At 32.8% G+C, this 20,146-nt stretch overlaps 1 protein-coding gene across 1 annotated transcript; it reads left to right on the forward strand.

The window, feature by feature from the left end:
- The first annotated feature begins 655 nt into the window (after window positions 1-655).
- Window positions 656-19,645, forward strand: LOC124356661 (histidine-rich glycoprotein-like). The gene is made up of 3 exons (XM_046807830.1): window positions 656-697; window positions 17,626-17,696; window positions 18,787-19,645. The coding sequence occupies exons 1-3, from the start codon at window positions 674-676 to the stop codon at window positions 19,418-19,420; spliced, it is 729 nt and encodes a 242-aa protein (XP_046663786.1). The 5' UTR covers window positions 656-673; the 3' UTR covers window positions 19,421-19,645.
- The last annotated feature ends 501 nt before the right edge of the window (window positions 19,646-20,146 follow it).

Below are 20,146 nucleotides of genomic sequence, written 5' to 3' on the forward strand. Positions count from 1 at the left end.
GTGCCATAATTCTTCCTCATGGATCTCGATAGGAGGTGGCCCCTACCCCCAACCTTACCCATCCTGAATAGCCTGTCACTCCGGAAGCAGCGCTAAGGTTCTTACAGGACTAAGTACAATCTATAAACTTCTTGACCTAAGAGAACAAAAATAATGGTTATTATACTTACAAGAACTGATACTCACCTTTAAGGCAGTATATTTCTCATATTAAGAGAAAAAAATGTGTTGAATAATAGAGATAGCAAATGTTTAAGATGATTTTGTTAGACTGAACAACTACTGCACTGTTACTTAATACTTCTTGCGCAACGAAAAAATGGCTGATTACATTAAAGGAAGTAGTGAGGAAACGTAATATTTCTGTTTCCTACTCTGCAGTAACGGTGGTGTCTGCGAACCTCCCGTAGGTAAGGAAGACAATGCAAGTCCCGACCGCTACAGCCAGAAGAACCGTACTTAGGGGCCGTAAATGTCGAGAGCATTAGGGATATGTCGATGCCTCCCGATAATCGGCCATGAACCGTTCAAGATATGCACCTTATGTCGCCAAAGTGTTGTGAAAGGAAGTGCTTCCTGAGTTTTTCTCGTGGCGTCGTGGGGGAACCACTTTAAATGGGTATTGTGGAGCGGCGCGACAGTTAGTCTTGCTTCAGCAGCGTCCTGATCTGTCATGGCCGCCCGTCCTTGCTTGCCGGTAATACTAGTGCTGACCAGTGGAGTGTTGTGTTACTGTCATGTAGTTGTGTGCGCCGCGCATCTCTCCGCTCTGGCCGGTTACTGGTTACTGGTTACTGTGATGCGTTTACTTAGTAGTGATAAGAGGTGACAACTGATAAGGGATGTGGATCAACCTCCGGTGTGATAAGAGATTGCAAGATATTAGTGATATGTAATATCTCGCTTGGTATTATTTTCCTGCAACGTAACAGTTCTGTCTATTTAAAACATAATCAATATTTTTACGTATTGCCGTTAGATCCCGGTTTTCGGTGTATTTCCAGATCAGTTACAATAATTTTTGATGAGGAATTCACCATCATCATTTTTATACTCACGGTTCTTAGCTTTAATTGAAATTGATCATCAAAGCCCACAAATAATGTCAGCGGTTGAAATGATAACATAAATAGGTGGTCCACCTTAGAATTCCATAATGAGCAATCGGTTGAGAAAACGCTCGGCTCGTTGATCAGGAAACATTTATTTGGTTTTTAACGGATAATGTTACCCGCTATTTATTTATTAATTTTGTGTTTTCAACATGTTTTTCTCTAGTATTTTCTAAAAAAAAATTAAAAACAACAGGACAGAGACAACAATTCAAATATTTATTCTGCATACTTAAAATTATTCATTCCTATTTTAATATTAGTTTGAGCCACCTGACCAGACTTAAATGTTTTATTATATGTTGTGTTAAAATATTTCTTTATATCAAAATTTAATACGGATCAATTTATCCAGTATATATGCCAACCAATATATGTTATGTGCATATCGGCAAATATGACATAAGGATTTACAATTTAACATGATTTATTTGAACATTTAAAGTTTTGAATATAACCAAGATGGGAAAAGGGGTGGTACTATTAAAGTACTACAATTTAATATATTATTATTACTATCCATACATAGTAAGGAACATATGAAAGGAATTATACCATCCTCAACTGAAGATCATTAAGCATTTTTTATTCTCTTGTAATTTAGTAGTTACTTACAAAATTATATTATTTTTGTATTTTTTTTTTTTTTGAAAAAATCCTCTATATTTCAAATTTTTTCCTTTCTGTCCAAGAGGAAATCCCTTTTTGAAAAGTCATGTAATTCGAGGTGCAATCGAGAAGTATCCATACATTGTAATCTACTATTTATAGTACATACATTCTGCAAAACATTACTCGTTGCTGCCCCCCGGCTCGTTGTTTAAGCTGGGATTAAAAAATCTTATTGAAGCATTTAATGAATTCAATAGCACTTTACAGGAAGGTTTGAAAAAGTCCTGCCTTCAACATTTGACATTGTACAGTAGACAGTCTAAGAACTATTATCGACTTTTTTTGAACCCATAAACCTAATTTATTGCCAAAGACACTATGACAACCAATCGTGAACAATTATTTCGCTTTTTGGCACCTCTAAGAGAGAAACTTCAGAAAGATATTTATGTTATGTAACTAAAGATATAGCCTATGGATATAATCCATTCCAGTTTCATCTACCAAACCTCATGTACGAGTGAATTGGCTTCGAGATGGATAAAGTGTAAACATCAAACTATATTTTAACAACAAGGGGACTATTTTGACTTGGCAAAACAGAAAAAGTAAAACTTTAAAAATTGTTTTATTCTGCTTGCACGTAACGTCATCATGTATTTTACTTAATTTTCATACACTTTTAGAATAGCTTATGAAATATAAAGTAAGTTTGCCTTGTTTGCTATCAGGTATCAAAAACTGTGTTGTTTTATGTTAAAACGCTCTTAATATATAACATAAATCTTTCTCAATGTAACTATATACAATGTACGCCACACCACATGTCGCATAACAGGCTGTACTGTGGTTCCATGCTAAATTTAAAGTCAAAGATATCTTCAGAACAGTTAGACAGACGGACAATCGTGCATAAAATAAAATTTTAGATCATTTGGCAAACAAATTATAAATCGTATCAGCCTCCCGAGTAACGAGCTTTACCGGCGCTCAGCCAAATACAATGTATGGACTTGTACCATCCTAGAACTCATTCCTGTCTGTATAGAAATGAAGTTTAATTCAAAATTTAAAATCTATACATAACAATTGTTCTAGATGTTTTACGGATCATTAGGCTACGTGTGTTATTTTTAATACATAGCTAAAATATACGTGTTGAAATTCCATATAGTTTTACTCCGTTTATTTTATTTACACATTTATTCATTCTATGAGTTTTCCGTTGCATCATGGTAAAAAATGTAAGATATTCGCTATCGCTTACAAATTGCTTGGAGTGACACGCTCCATTATAGAACTTGAAGTTTTTATGTATAAATAAAGCTACATGCACATTTTCAGAACTATAGGTCAGTTCGATCTGGAGATATGGTACTAAAAGTCCGACAGATAAAAATGACATTTATAAGGCCCTCGAGTGATAAGCTTGGCTAACGCTCAACCAATAACTTGATGCACTATGGCAGGGTTTCATTTGTTAATCAAACGTGCTTTTTACCCTATTAATACTACCACAGTGGAAACTGTTTAAGCATAAATCCAAATTCTAAACCACAATTTGCAATATAATTTGTAAAATTGTTAGTAATCTGGAGTAAGAGATTCGAGGTGTGCGTATATTCCGTCGAATGAATGAAGTAGAGCTGAACGATATAAATAATTATTCAAGTTAAATACAGTCTTCATAAAGTTGTGTATTAAATAAAGACGTGGGTTTCGTACTAGTCTTGCAAACTTAATACGATTTACAGTGTGATATTTTTGTCAATTGTCAAAAACTCTCAATAAAAAAATCATTTTTCAGTACTTCAAATTGTATTTACAGCAACAAGTACACAATGCTACAATGTTCTCTTTTTATATAGCATTTGCACTATCGTACTTCGTACATTTACAATCCTGATATGTTACAAAATGTACGAGTCTAACAAACGTTTTGAGGACTGAATTCTATCATCCTAATCAGGTTAAAGCTAGTTCATTATAAAAGAATTATTGTTAACCTGATGAGGAGGATAGATTTCTGTCCTCGAAACTTTGTGTTAGACATTTTGTAACATACAACGGTGGCCAATGTACGAAATCCTATTATCTTTACAAACCTTCCATCGCCAATAATTAACTTTAAACAAAGAAACTTAAAATTAACGTTAACATTATGTATACATTAATTTTGGTTTCTATTTACAGAAATAAACATTTTAATTATAAAGTAGGAGTGTTATTCTTTGGCGATTCTCTAAATAATGATACTGGTCGAGGCATTTGCCTTTAAGCTTTAGACCTTTCTTGCCTTTCTTGGCTTAGGAAATTAGCTGCTTTCACTGGATCAGTATTACCATTTCTATACCGTAAATTCAAATCTTGCCTGGTTTCGAATACCTTTTATCAATGCTGCATATCTCATGCAATGCTGACTCTCCCTAGTAGTTTATGTGCCAGAGGCTTCAGGTATAGAGACATCTGACTACAGTGTAGCACTGATAACTATCTGCTTTATATAAAATAAGGAATGGTGAAAGAGTAACCAGTTCAAGTTCATGTTCAAGTTCAAATCATCTTAATTCAGGAAAATCACAGAATACATTTGTCTATAGTTCCCATGCAACTCATAGGTTACAGTAAATGGAGCTGTATTATAAGAAGTAAACGGAACAATATGAGTATTTAATAAATACATCCAAAAATTATCTAAATATTTAACTTTTATTGCAGGTTAATACCACTGGCTGTTTTGTTAACTTTCCGTTTAACTGTTGATTTACCACAGTGAGGCATAGCCATAGTTTTATTTAATTCTAGAAATTTTAACATTAATATATTTTGAAGGATTGTCTGATTTGGAAACATACACTGCTATAATCGTGGTTAGTAGTAAATAAAATAATAGTCAAGTCTTAGGTGGGAATCTTAAACTACCATTAAATTCTTCAACCTCTTCACTACACAGTTTTTACGCTTCTTAAATTTGTGTGTAATAAATTTGATCCCATAGCGTTTATGCGTATGCGATTATCGGTGGTATTTAGCCTTAAAGGTAGGCGGTGATATTTCCAAAGAGTTAACCCACCGTAGGCATATATTAAGAATAATAATTACGCTTAATATTTTTATTTTTGTAATATTAAGTAACGGAATAATCTTTTATTATGACTACGTATTATTAAGTGAAATATAGTTTGTTGTCATACATAATATATATATATATATATATATATATATATATATATATATATATATATATATATATATATAAACAGTGTTTTACATTTAACGTTAAAATACACAAGCGTTACATAGTGACAGCTGTACTCTCCCTTGTACATATATACTCGTACTTAATAACATTCGTTATACAGCTTATTTGTAAAATACATAACAGTTGGGTTTTGTTTCTTGTATAGTTCTTAACTATTTGCTAAGCAATTTTGATTCTAGGATATGTTTTGTTTATTAAACTCCTCTTTTTAGAAATATATCAAAGTATTTTATAAAACGCTACGTTATATGAAAGAAAATTTGGGGAATATTTTCCAATGTCAACTGAGGTGAATTTCCGATTACATGGACAATAATAATTTTCAACAACAGTAGCATATTTTGGAAGACTGATGAGCATAATTAAAAAGATAATAATTTACTAGGATTTTAAAACTTCTACTACCGAAGACTATGATTTTCAAGTATTTTTTCTTGGACCCATATTTAAATAATTATACAAGGTGTCTTTTTAATGAGCCATCATTATGATCTTTGAACCTATAAATTTGACAATAAACTTTAAACGAGGAACCTTTCCTGGCTTTTAGAGACATTTAAAAATATGTATTTAAACTTTTATAGAAAACTGCCATCATTTTTCCAATACTAATAACTAATTTTTTTTTAATATCCAGTATTTTATTATTATTTGTGATAGGAAACGAAATATTAAGACCTTTCCAATTCTTGAAACTTTTTTATATTTCCCTTAATAACGGATATGTGAGTTCTCAGTGTCAAGACTCCTTATGGAGTTTATGACTGAAGGTATGACTCCTTATGGAGTTTATGACTGAAGGTATACATAAGCCTTATACATACAACTAAAAGTTGAAAGTCAATACAAAGTTCATATATTTTGCTACTTTGATCATTAAAACACAATATTATTGATTTTAATGTTACAATTGTGATAAATAATGAAAACTTTTTTTACAGTTATTAAATTTTAAACGTACATCTGTAATCGCGTGAATCTGTTAAATTTGTGAATATCACAATACAATACAATAGTACTGTATCTTTAATACTTTCTATTACAAGCTATATCCAATTTTTAAAATAAAAATTTCATGTAATAAACTCCGTTTTAGAAGGAAGCATAAACAAACTGGTTCAAAAAGAAAAATAAATTGTAAGATATTATATAATTAACTGGCGGTAAAGTTATTGGCATTATAAACACTTATTTTCCAGTGAGTCATTTTAATAGTAATGTATTAACATTAAATTTAACATTTCACAAAAGGCCTTTACCCATTGCTCTGGAACATCCAAACTTATCCTGAGCATCGCTCTATCCCAGGATGCAGGCCCTGATTTCACGCTGATTTTCCTCGCTACGGTAGCTGTCAGTTCTGTCTCATCCGTGTTGATGTGATCATTCGATTGGTCTTGGTCGAATGGAAAACTACGCACCGTCAAACATCGACCGAGTCCGGACATCTTTATCGCAGCGGGGACTCTGTAATAATCCTTGGCGTGTTGAAAGCTTTCTAACTATAAAAAGTACAATGCGTATTTTCTCCTATGAATTTTAAACGAAACAGGACTAAAACTTTGACTACATAGATTACAGCTTCTTCAGCTTCTTAATAATGGATAACTTTATGTAATCGTATTAGACAAATATGTATGCATATCTAAGTGTGGAAGGTCCCAAAATCCGGGAGATTCTATAAACCGGTTAATAGGTTCATATACTCTTTGTCAAATTTCACAGAGGCTGACCGAACTTTAGCAGCCTTAAAATGGTGTGGGTGGTTCTAGTATCTCAGATTAGGAATACTTGAGTATTCCTAATATAATAACCAGTATATGGGTTTAATAAGTTAGGGGGGAGTTCTACGGGTTGTATCTTGAGGCTTCCAGAAGTCTTGTGGTTCAGTGACCGTAAGTTTCAAAATGCTAATCTTACGAATTTCAATATAAATTTATGTGAATCTTTATGGCCAGAGAATCGAAAGGTGTTTTGGCATTTAAATGCGGATGTCAAAAGTAACAATGTACAGTAACGAAATAATAGTAATTAATTTTGTGTTTATATCATAGAAGAAGAAAACACATATTTTTTCTTTGGTTATATATGGTCCCTGTATTACATGCAAAGTCAATGTATACCGATTGTTATACATATAAACTGTTTAAATAATAATTCAGGTATTGGCTGAATTGTTTAATGTGAGAACTCCGTGGCTGAAAATGAGCTGGAACTCATAGTTGTTACTAAGCTTTTCATCCTTTACACGTGGATAGAAATCTTTTGATTTAACAATTAAGTTGACTGAAGATAGATCTTCACGGAGAGGCTGTAATATTTATTTTATATTTTCCTTTAACAATTTTTCGACGCAGTTTGATAATCATACTATATGTTCTCAGGTGGAAAACCTTGCCTAGCAAAAGAAGATTACGACATATTCGTGGTTCAGAAATCCAATTTCCATCTTAATGAAATTTCCTTCTTAATGAAGATTATTTCTTATTAACAAATAATCTACATTTCGATAATAGCTTGGAGTACTCAGTGTAAATGTACTACTTCAGATGATCTGAAAACGTTAATTTATATATAAAACTAATGCTTCAGAATTAATTTCTGAATAAATCGAATAAAAACCATAAAACCGCCCTCTTCTCAGAAAGATTAATTTGTATTGGAGATACAGAATGGCTATCGCAAGAGTAATGAGATTAAACTTCTCTTAACACTAATTAGTATGTTGATCATTGAACAGTATGCAATTAATTACTTTATACTAATTATGAGCAACTATAGTAAACTACTTTAGTTGTTGCAATTATCTACAAAATTATTTTGGACTGTAGAAACTAAACTATAGAAGACCTCCGGTCAATATCTGTAATGACTTTCCAGCAACGCGTACGATCGCGGCCCCCCATAGCAGACGTGACAACCTGACGAAAGCGGAGAGGTTTATTTGTGCGACCAGTGAAGCGGAAGTAACTGCTTTCACTGCGGTTCACTAGTAATGATCTATATTCGATTAGCCCAAACTCCGTTTAGTAGCAAATTCAATCAGTAGTTTATTAACTATTTTTATCACTGTGTAAAGGAAATCTGGAAAAAACTACAAAATGTTACTGATTAATTGTTCTGGAAAGTTATTAAGAGATCGACATTTAGTATCAAGAATCTTTAATCACATGTTTAGAGAGTCCTTTTTTTATCAAATAAGTAAAAAAATATTATTCCAGCTAATTGTGAATCGATTTGCTCAGTTTTGTTTAATTTTTTTAACGCGTACTTTATGACCTTTTAATTCAAATGTTTTACGTAAATGTTTTGTGTTGATAACAAAAAGTTCCCCGATTTAAAAATTTAATATTATAAGGTCAACATTTATTGATTATGAAATTTATTCGTCGATTTAGTTAATTCTTAACTCTATAATTACATCCAATATGGTATAAAATATTGAATTTAACTGTATTTATACAAGGTAGAAGCACATGATACGTGGTGTCTTCTCTGATGTTGCTTCGAAAATGTTATGTGTTAAGCTCATTTCATTCTTGTGTTTTCTTATATATATATATATATATATATATATATATATATATATAAACGACAATGCAAAAAATATGTACGTGAGAATTGAATAACCCATCGCGCAGATAAAAGAGAAATTGTGGCAGTCTACTGAGTGATGGGCTTATATGACGCGCAGCCAAATCACACGGATGGTCATACGCCATCACAGAACTCTAGTGATATGGGTATGATACAGTAGTACTCAATTTGTTCTCCGATTTTCTCGTTAGTTACAAATAGTATAAAATGTTAAAATTCTCACTAAAAATCAGTCAAATCTCATGGGATGACATGCACCATCACCAAACTTGATGTTGTCTGTATAATAATGCTTCGTGCAAAGTTTCAACTCTGTAGATCGGCTCGTTCTCAAGGTATCATGTTTAAAGACAGACATATACAAAAATTTTCAAGTCCCTCGGCTTCGTTGACATTCAGATAATTACAGCTAATGTATTTATTACGTCTATAATACATATTTAACTGGATTTTTACCAGTAAATCATAATGTAAAATGACTATAATGTTTGCTAATAAGCAATATATATTTATTATTCTTATTTAAAATGTTCAAAGGAATACAACAAGTTAATATATTTTATACATTTATACCAACCAGAAATATCCATCAAAAAAGAAAACAAAGTTAAAGGACTTGTTAAGAAGTACTTTCAAATAGGTTTAATCATTCATCTCAAATACTATTTTATTTAACATATTATACAAAGTGAAATATACATATTTTATTTATCTCATTATAAAATAAAGATAATTCACATGTGTACACTATCATTGTTTATTTACAGATGACTGTTTACTTATTTGTCGTTAATTTTTTACTATTATCAACCAATAAATCGCCGAAATGTTATAACCAAATTATTTTGTTAAGGCATATAATAAATTTAGATCTTCCACCTATTATTTTAGCTGAGTATTCACTTGTTTAATCAATGAGTTCATAATTATTAATTATTGTGTGTTCATATAACAATGAATGGCATTAGCAAGATTACAGGTACAACAAAGTCAAAGCAATTGCCATTGTAATATTCACTGTAAAGGTCTACGCATTTTATTGTTGTATATTGTTCCTTCTAATAATTGGGTTTTTAGTGTTATTTAAAATGTATTGAAATTGATTTATGTTTTTATTGTATGAAGAATTTTATGGTATAAACTCATCCCTTAGTATAAAAAATGTTTCTCATTAAGACTGGTTCGGTTTGTAATTTTAATATCGGCATGAATGCGTAGACTACATTTATTTGGAGTTATCGTAGGAAAGTGTTCGATGATTACCTTTACATAAATTATATATATTACATAAACAAATGTACTATACACATCGAATTCATAATAATATTCTGGCTAGTTCATAACAGTCTAGAACCTACACTGGATAGATCAAAGTAGATTTTGTGACTAACATCTAGACAGCCCCATAAATATCCAGGAATGGTCATTACTAATCGTAAATTTCGAGGTATGGAGTAAAGGGATAACTTATAGGTATGATGGAGGATGGTTGATACCCTCCTGATGGGTCCCTTAGTGTTAAAAGCAAAATATGAAGGAAACCCTGACCTCCCCCCCCCCCACACATCATCAGCCTCTATTGACTATTGTAACAGAGGTATTTACTAGGTCAGAGGTATTTACAGTGTCCTGTATTTACTAAGTGAGATAGTGACCGTTATCTGTTCTCTTGGTGGTACAGTACGATTCTCTGCATATGCTAACTTAAACTGATTGCCCTCAGCAATTCTGGCTGGGTATACTGCCACTCCAACGCCGAGCAAAATGGGTTTTAGGTTAAAATATGAACAATATAGGATCACGTCATCCACGTGTCCTAACAGGCTTCGCTGAGGTTGTATACAAAATTTCAAATTTTTAGTTCACTTTATTCTAGAGATATCCTGCAGACAGATAAACTGACAGACAAAAACGTACAAAAATGTACTTGGCACAAAAATGACTCGTATAGAACTCGTTCTTGTAAAAATAAAGTTTCATGCAAGTCTTCATACGAAATTTTTCTCGGCATATCTTGCTTTGTACATTATACATTCACATCATTGTTAATTAAACTGGATTCATAATAAAACCACAAATGTGTTTATAAATAATAAAAGTTTGCAAACGAAGACACTATATAATGTGATGTAGTGTGTGTTGGGACAGTTAAACTGCATGAGTTAATACACTCTTGTTTGAATCTCTTGGTTGAGTTTGTTTGCAAATTTATTTATTATTATATGAATTTAGAATGTCACATGTTAAAATCTTATATGATTATACTCAGTTTGATTACACATTTATTTATTCGATTATTTTCTCGTTACCATCACGATTATCATTGAGACCAATGTATTCGCTAACGCTCAATCAAACCCATGGAGTGAAATGCAATGCATCAAACTCAATGTTCCTCGTATAAAAATTAATCTTCATACACAATTTCAAATCAATAGATTAGTTATTATCGAGATGTCATGCGGACATCTGAATCTTTTGCCATCCTGTTTCTCTTAAGTTCAGCCATCAAGATTAATCGGATTCTTAGAACATGTTTCTGTAGTAAATGGATATGTTTTATAGTGCAACATAAAAAGAAATACACTTTATAAAATAAATCAAAATTAATAGTTAATAAAATTAAAAATTTAAAATATATGGCACATACTAATATTCAAATAGACCTTTGCATGTGTTTTTTTTTGTTCATAATGACTATTGGATTGTCCTATCATAGGTGTGACACTACAGAAGCATTACATAGGTGTGATGTTTGTTCGTTCATCTCAGAACGTTGTACACAGCTGATCAATGAAATCAATACAAACCAGAGAACTTTCTCGGAACTTTCTTGAGCACTGCAAAGTATTTCATTTCCAAACCAACCAAATTCCAACCAAGTGTACGAGTATGTTTATCCATATTAACTGTATGGGTAAACTACATGAAGTGTGAGAAATTACCGTGCAATCTTAACTTTGTCTCGACAAAAAATGAATGTTCCGTTTCATTTCATTCTTTCTATGCTGGAGTGAATAGACAACGTTTTTGAGTTAGATATACATGAATTATTTACCCATTGAGAGCTACTATTAAATTGGCAGAGCTAATACATGAATATTGTAATTTAAACAGTTAATAATAGTCATAGAAAATCTAATAATTCAACTGTTTGTGCAAACAGAAGATAAGAAGTTGTTATCTATACGATGGAGATAACACTATGAATTCTGTTTAGCGACCGGTTTTAACGGTCGGTCTGAAAACATCCGGCCGTAAATTATTTTAAAATTACCACAAGCCAAACCACATCCTACGTTTACAAAATTCTAAACATTCGTAATTATTTAATGAGTGGTTGGCATATTATTTAATATCACAAAATAAATTAATATATTAAAAACATGTATCGTTCCGTTATGATTACCAGTTTCTATAAATTACTAAAGCAACTTACATTATTAAAATAACAGTGTAGGAGCGGAGTCGCAATTATTAAACCTAATATCTTGTACATACAACGTTATCAAAATGGAATATTTATGCCCATAAAGAACGATTTTTAAGTAAACAAATTTTAAGAACAGACAATGTTACTACTTGTATTGATAACTGCTGTATAATTGGCTGAGCGTTAATGAAGCATATCACTAGAGGGGCTGGAGAGTTTCCGTTTCAGTCATTCTGTCTCTCTGTTCACACAATATCTCAAAAACAAACCTACATACTTGTTGAAATTTTTCATGAAACTACATAGAAAAGAAGTCTATGATGGTACATATTCAAGTTTGAAATTCGGATATGTAAAATTGTTCTTTGCAGCTCTAGTTTTCAATTAAGTCAGGAATTTATTAAAAGGTTTGCACTCTGATTGCGTTATTTTTATAACGAATATTTCTAAAAATACTTAATTAGTCCTACCAACAAAAAATTCGTCGAATGTTTATATCACTTCTGATGTTATAAATCGTCTTCTTCTTTAAAACCAAATTCATTGTAGATATCCATGCCGTCTGTACCTAATGCAGACATAAAAGATGAAATGTGAACTATATTTCGATGTTTCTTGAAGTCCTGATCCCACAGAATATCAATTCCACTGTTGTTTTCCACTCTTTTAATCTCATATCCGTTCTCAATTGAGCAACAGTGATGCATGGAGATGATTTTGAATTTGTGTCTTTATAGTTCCTAGAGGTTACCTAACCTTTATGGTTTTTATTTTCACATAGTGAAGAATGAGAAGATTCAAAAAATATATTCTTATATCCTGTATACCGTGATTTCCCGAGTTTTCGACATCATGTGTGCAATGTTCAATAATAAAACAGATAAATTAACTATTAAAATGGTGTAAATAATAATTATTTTTGGCAACTTACTTTATAAATCAACAATCACAAAACAGGTTATTTAAAGTGAATAATAACAAATTAAATTACAGCTAATAAAATAATATTGTTTTATTGGTAATCTACAGCTGAACATGTATACCGACATTTTCCATTAGTAACAATTAATAGTCTATTGTGTTTAATTTTCGATATATTGCAGTTTTATATTACTGGACTATAAGTATACGCTTTAATTTTAACGTACATCAGTTTTTGATTAATTATAATGGAATTTATTTCAAAGAATTTGACATATCTCCTATATTGATATAATATTCTATTTTTATAATAGTAATAGACTATGTTACAATAAAGTATTCTATGTATCGCAAGATTGTATTAATAATTTAATATATTATGTTTCCGTTGATGTTAAATAGTCTAATACCATATTTAAAAAATCCTAGATTGAAGCATGTGCTTTTAAAGTAGATTGAAGTTTATAATGTATCACTTTTTAGAATGAAATTGCATTGAACGCAACGGACATTAGATTCTCGGTCAAAGTAGTTATTCACAACCACATGGTTTTTTCTACTGTAGGTCGTTAAGTAAGTTAAACGAAATACACATAATGATATCACAGATCTGTAATAATTTGTAAAAATTAAACTATATATATATATATATATATTAAATATAAATATATATTGAATCTTTAACAAGCATACAGGCCTTTAACATCTTTATAAGCCTGTACCTTATAATCTTGGTGTAATATTGAAGTAGGAATTTTGCGTTTTTTTTATAACACCCTCCTTCTGAATTGTATTTCGTCTGAAAAATTCTTTCGTCGTTAAAAACACAAACACATAAACTGGACCGTTTTAGAATAGAGGAGCTGTTGAGTCAGTATAATGAGAAATATTCTATATGATTGTTATGTTAGTCAACCTAAAAGGAAGCATAGTATAATGAAATGCCACTTAGTTGAAAATGAATCTGTGTATGTTTTGACAGTTATTGGTAGATGATAAAAGCACAAACAAGATCTGGTCGAATTCAATCGCAGATCTAGCAGCACTCGATCGCAGTGGCGTATATAGAAAATTATTTTAGAGGGGGAAAACGGCTGACGCACTGATTGGATTACGAAATTTAAAATAACCTCTAAAATAGGGGCTAGAAAATCTAGCCTGGGAATTCATGAGATTTTAAGACCTTGTAATTCTGTTCTTGCTTAGAATAAACTTCTTGGTGAAATTTTAATGTTTTTCTTTAAAAATGTCGGTGAGGGACATTGAGCCCCCCTTATATACGCCCATGGCTCAATGCATAATAGATATTTTCACTCTTTCCTCTTTCTAGTTAGGGAAGAAAGTGCAACAACGCCGATTTATTACTTGTTATAAATATGGATGGATGATTCTTATTAACGTCCCAGACGCCATTTACAATTTTTGTTGCACCACGTCTTCTTTTACCAGCCGGATGTAGCACGCCTTCAGGTTCACTCGTGTATTGTACGTCGTTTAGTAATTCTCTTCTATTAAACTGACTCAACTAATGACACCTCAAATTAAATACTAAACCATCATTATCGAGAAAACCAATGTATGACCACTCTTTCAAAATAAGTAACAGTAAAATTATAACTTCAATTAAAAGCTATGTTATATGAGTTCAGCTAAAACCGACATTTTCACCCTTATTCTTTTATTGAGATCCTTAAAACAAGGTATCAATACTATGATGTTACTGTTAAGAAAAATTGTCTCTTTCCCAAAATATGAAGGATGAATAAAAGATTTTAAGCAATAACTCAATCTCGTGGCACCTCACTGTTGATAAAGGAGTGGATAAAAGGATAAAAATTGTGAAAATTGGGTTAAATTTGTTGTATCTAACATAGCTTGCAGTTATTAAAATTGTTATAATTTACCCTTGTTCCAATTGTACCAGTTTTTAAGAAAGCGGCCGAGTTTGATTTTCTCGGTATCGTTAGTTCTAATAAACGAGTTGTAGGGAAACGACCTTGAGTTTAACCCATAAAAATAATTTTAAACTTGAAAAATGTATATCCTGGTCTTATAATTACAGAAAGTTTTTCCTTTTAAAGATATGAATGACCAATACACATCACAACTATTTTTAGTTACTATTGTAAAGTTTTTAATGTTTCGTATCTTTCAACTATGACGTAGCCTGCAAAAAGGTTATATCTATTTTGTTAACAACCAATAACAATTCTGGAAGGAATTAAAACGCTTTGGGATGCATACATTAAAATGAGATATATTCTTAGACAACGCTACTATATTCAGGCCGAAAAAGTTTTAAGTTCAACATTGCGCATATGGAGCTGAAATACAAGTAGCCGGCTTGCGAGTACAGATGGCTCTTAATTTGATGTATCACTAGATAAGCCATCTTATTTAAAATTTTGAGTTGATCAAATCAACTTTAGGAAATAAGAGGTAACAATAAGTCATAAAAAACGTCATGAGCTAATGTCATTCCCACAAGAGATTTGACAATTCTTAACCATTTATAAGTTAAAGGGAAGATTCGTGCTGTTGAGAAACACAGTAATAGCAGTGTAATAGCTCTCTATCTGAGTTTTCTCCAGTAATGACAGTCATTACTGAATCCTTCGATGATCGAAACGGTCGTGAAATCCGGAACCACGCGTGTTAAAAATTTAAATTTTATTTAGTTTCGAGTTACTTTTGTGATACTGAGTAAAGTTATTCTTTCTTACATCAGTTCCGTCGTAATTTTAAAATGAAACGCTATTATTTATTGTCTTTGATTTTTAGGCCGTTATGTAATAATATATTTACGGTATCTAATAATGTTTTATCTATTTGGAATGCAACCTAAGGAGATCAGACAGAATTTTCGTTCAGCCTTTCCTTTTTCAACTACAACATATGGGTCCAACGAATGATTTGGTTCCTGGAGTTATTTTTGAGTTTTAAAACAAAATTCGTGTTGAGACTTTTTATCCGTGCCATTGTAAAGGATCTGTAGTGACATTTCGGTATTTAAGGTGCTCTCGTTCGACAAGGTGCTACGCTACGAAGTCGTATTTTTAATTACATTAATTTCATATTTATAAGTTGTGGTTATCTTTTATTAGTTCTATGCGCTTTAACAGTTTTAAGATGATACTTTTGTGTGATTCTATGAAGATTAAAAATTAAACTTAGAGACTAACCATATTCAAAAGTTGCTGAGTCACTGAGAAAGACCGTTTGTTCAATAAAGATATTAAAGAAAGGGAAATCCGTCTCATATTTTGCTGTTTATTTTTTGTTACAATGTTGGATTTGTTTGATTGATTACCTTAGAGTTCTGATTTCCAGATGCATCTGTTGTTTGTATCTGTACGGTAATTTTACATATAGGATATGGGTTGCAATAATATATTAACTGAAGTTGAAATGAAAGGACCTACCCTAATCAAATTTGTTTGGTTGTTTAACCACTGGTATTTCGATCGAGTGCCGATTGTTACTCAGAGGTTTTCATGCATCTTTATAACATTTAATCTCGACCCTCTCTGGGGCAGAACGGAACGAATTCAAACGATTTCTTAAGTCTTTTGACGATGAATAGATATAAAGTTATTTCGATACAATATATTTAATTGCTATCTTAGAGTTTCTAGATGTTTATCTATGACATTAGAACCACTTCACTGCTAATGTTTTGCTGGATCAAGGTGTCAAAGAGTTTAGAGTGTAGATTATGCTATTGGTGAAATTGAAATTAAAACTTTTTACGTTTTGTTAGTACTGCAATATACGGCATATCGAGGTACCTAAAGATAAATTCAAAGACTTTATGCAACATAGTGGGCTGAGCGTAGTTTTACTTGTATGGTTTTCACGATATCTGATGTAAATTTAAATTTGGTAAAACATGGAAATTCTTGCAGTAGTGATCCGTTTCAAATGAATCGCTCTACTAAATGGATAGAAAGCTTTACTGGCTTCAAAATGGAATCTTAATTGTGGCGTTGTAGAACAGCTTGGTCCTGCGGAAGAAGTAATTTACTAGGGCGCCCCATAATTGTCCGGAAGAGAGGACTTAAACAGCGAGGGTAGGTTTTTTCTCACTCCAATTTGGAAATGGGCTTGTTATCTTTTTAGCCCCCTTCCTGTCTCTGTTTAGTTCATATTCCTAAGAGAGACAGTATATTCGATACCTGTAAATGAGGTTTCGAGTTTATGGTAAAATCACTCCAATTGTGAGTTGAATCTGTTTTATCGATTGACTCGCCATGAGTTACGAACCTTGCGATAAGCTCATCTAAAATACACAGCTGGACCAAAAGTTTCTTCTCTTGGTGTACAATCGGAACATTTGAATTGATTCTTGAGCCTCGAACCCCACAGTTGGAATCATACTTAGGATTCTCGCAGGTATTCTGGATACAGGTAGCTTTTTAGTAGGTGGAATCGGATGGCCGCTGCAGATCTATGTGACAGAAATGGTAACAAATCAATACTGAAAGGAGACACAAACATGGGTTGGAAAGAGATAACTCTCTTGCATAGGCAATTTAGAAAAGTCCCAAATTGTTCTCTAATATTGTTTTCACAATTTAAACTGTCAATGCAATGTAAATGGTGATAAGTTATGAGAAATGATCTGTAACCCAATTGATGAAATAAGAAACAACACCGAATTGTATACAAAAGTCTTTTGACTGTTACAGGTGATAGTCACCGTGCTGGTCTGCTGGTTATCCCCCTGCCTTGCGCTCGGCGACAGTGAAAACTCTGAATCGTAAGTCTAGAAGAGTTGTACGTAAAGTTGTGTACTTCAACCATTCGTTATGACTTATAAATCTCATCAAAAAAACCTATCAGTTTAACATAAAACGCCTAAATACCATGTGTATATGTACTGAGTCCACTTTTTTCATTTTCCAGTCCAAAATGGCCAACGGATATGTTTATGAAGACAACTTGTAAAAGGCTACTCAAAACTCATGAGCTCAAAATTACAGTTTTCTCACCGCAAATGTATTTTTATTTAGATGGAATTGTTGTTTCCAAAACTTTAATACAGTTTCTTTTGTAAATTTATGAAGACCCAATCAGTAGACGTTTGGAAGGATAATGGGGTTTCGGACATTTACCATCGTTATATGTTACAAAGTGTTATATAATGTTATAACAATGGCAAATGTCCGAACCCGTGCTATTATCCTTTCTACCCTGCCGTCATCATAGTTAAACTTTAAACAAAGAGTAAACGTTTGTAAAATTCGAATTAAATTTTATGGATATTCTTAAAAATGACAACTGTACATTAAAAACGGTTGTCAACTTTCAGCTGCAATTTATTAGCACATCTCGAGTTGTTGTATACCTATTGTCCTTGTTCCTTTTCTGTTAAACATGTAATGCACAAGTATTAACTGATGTAGTTATGTAAAGTCAAAGTGAATATTTTACAATTGTTAGTAACGTATAATAAATTTGAATTAATACATTTTCACTAGTTACAGTTTAGATTTACACTATTGTATATGTCACATTTTCGATACCCAAATCACCATTATCATGGAGTAATTATACATTGAAACAAATGTGGCTTAAAGAGCGTATCAAATTTGTAGACTCTCCGATATGTTTTGAAACCTGTAGATCTCATCATTGGGTATGTATGCTTTGAACCAGTCTCTGAGACAAATTTACCTTCTACAGACGACACACATATTTATCTTTAATTTGAAATTATTATTAAGTTCGTAAGAATTAAATTTTATATTTATAGAAAGTTAAGATGTATGTAGCTTAATTATGATTAAAGCAGCATAAAGTTACGCCAACCATAAAGTCACGTAGTTTTGGCATTATTATTGTTTCAGGCACAAAAAGGTTGTAATACACGTCCCGTCGTACGAGAAAGTAATCAAACACACCCACACAGTCTACAAGATCATAGGGCCAAAGAAGAGTGAGAACGACCACAAGCACCACGGAGAAGTGATTCACAAGCACATCCACGGGGGCCACGTGGACCACGTCCACAAGCACGATGGACACGGACACCACGAACACAAGCACCACGGGCACGCCGAGCACGGTCACACCCACCACGGCCATTCGGACCACAAGCACGCCCACGCTTTCCACGGTGTGCACGACCACAAGCACGCGGGCCACGCCGAACACGGGCACAAACATCATGGACACTCGGATCACAAGCATTCTCACCAGGGGCACCTTCATGGCGTGCACAAGCACACAGGCAACGCGGAGCACGGCCACAAGCACTTGGGCCACGTGGGCCACGAGCACGCCCACACAGTACACGGCGGCCACACAGGCAGCCATGACTACCACTCCAGAGCCTTCGACAGTGGCCTCAGCCCCGTGCACCAGTACGAGACCTACGAGTACCTGGACGATCTTCCTGCTCATAGCTACAATCCCTACTACGGCGGATACCAGCAGGAGGGATACCATGGAGGTTATTCCAGGTTAGGAAGATACTACTGAGTGACACATTCGCCATCGTGGTTTCTCTAAACTGACCTCAACAACAGGAAATCTAAGTCAGAGGAGTTCAAAGCTCAGGGATATGCTAAGATGAGAGATTTTTACAGTTTTGTATAATTCTGTTACAAAAACTCCTAGTAGGCATAATACCAATTTTCAGGCTTCCTTTCAAACTTTCAAAGATCTACCTCGTTTTCAAGTACGTTCTATGTTCCTTGCACTTGCTGTACCAATAGTATGGTACCTATCTTGTTATCTTTTTCTGCTATTCTTATCATATTATTATGGTTATTTTATACGATTACAAAATTAAATCTTTCTTTGAACCTTCCATACTACTTGCAACTTTACTAGTTGAAACTTTACATTTTGTTATTCTGCTTATCTCTAAACCTAGGTCTCTTTGAAAGTGATTGTCTCTGACAATAGCTCCTAAAATGCCATTCCTGTTTGCTATTCTTTCCTTTTCTAATCTATTCTTGGCAAGCTTTTACCCTTTTGAAATTAGAACAGTTATAACTCACCAATGAGTAAATTCATTATACAAGTATGGCTGTTTCTCTCTACAATATGCATTGTTTCAATTACTTGCATTATAAAATGGAATAATGTAGAAATATCGCAAACAAAATGAGTGTTTTCAAATGTCCCATACTAATTCGTATCCGAGTATGGCTGTTTCGCTCTACAGTTTGCATTGTATAAATTACTTACATTCATTACATA

Source organism: Homalodisca vitripennis, chromosome 1 (genome assembly GCF_021130785.1).
Source record: "Homalodisca vitripennis isolate AUS2020 chromosome 1, UT_GWSS_2.1, whole genome shotgun sequence".
NCBI lineage: Eukaryota > Metazoa > Arthropoda > Insecta > Hemiptera > Cicadellidae > Homalodisca > Homalodisca vitripennis.

What these genes read in the sequence shown, in the direction of transcription:
- LOC124356661 (XM_046807830.1), top strand. Translation starts at nt 674, where the DNA reads ATGGCCGCCCGTCCTTGCTTGCCG. An exon ending in CCGCCCGTCCTTGCTTGCCG is followed by an intron (nt 698 to 17,625) that starts GTAATACTAGTG and finishes TGACTGTTACAG; the next exon opens with GTGATAGTCACCGTGCTGGT. An exon ending in GACAGTGAAAACTCTGAATC is followed by an intron (nt 17,697 to 18,786) that starts GTAAGTCTAGAA and finishes TTATTGTTTCAG; the next exon opens with GCACAAAAAGGTTGTAATAC.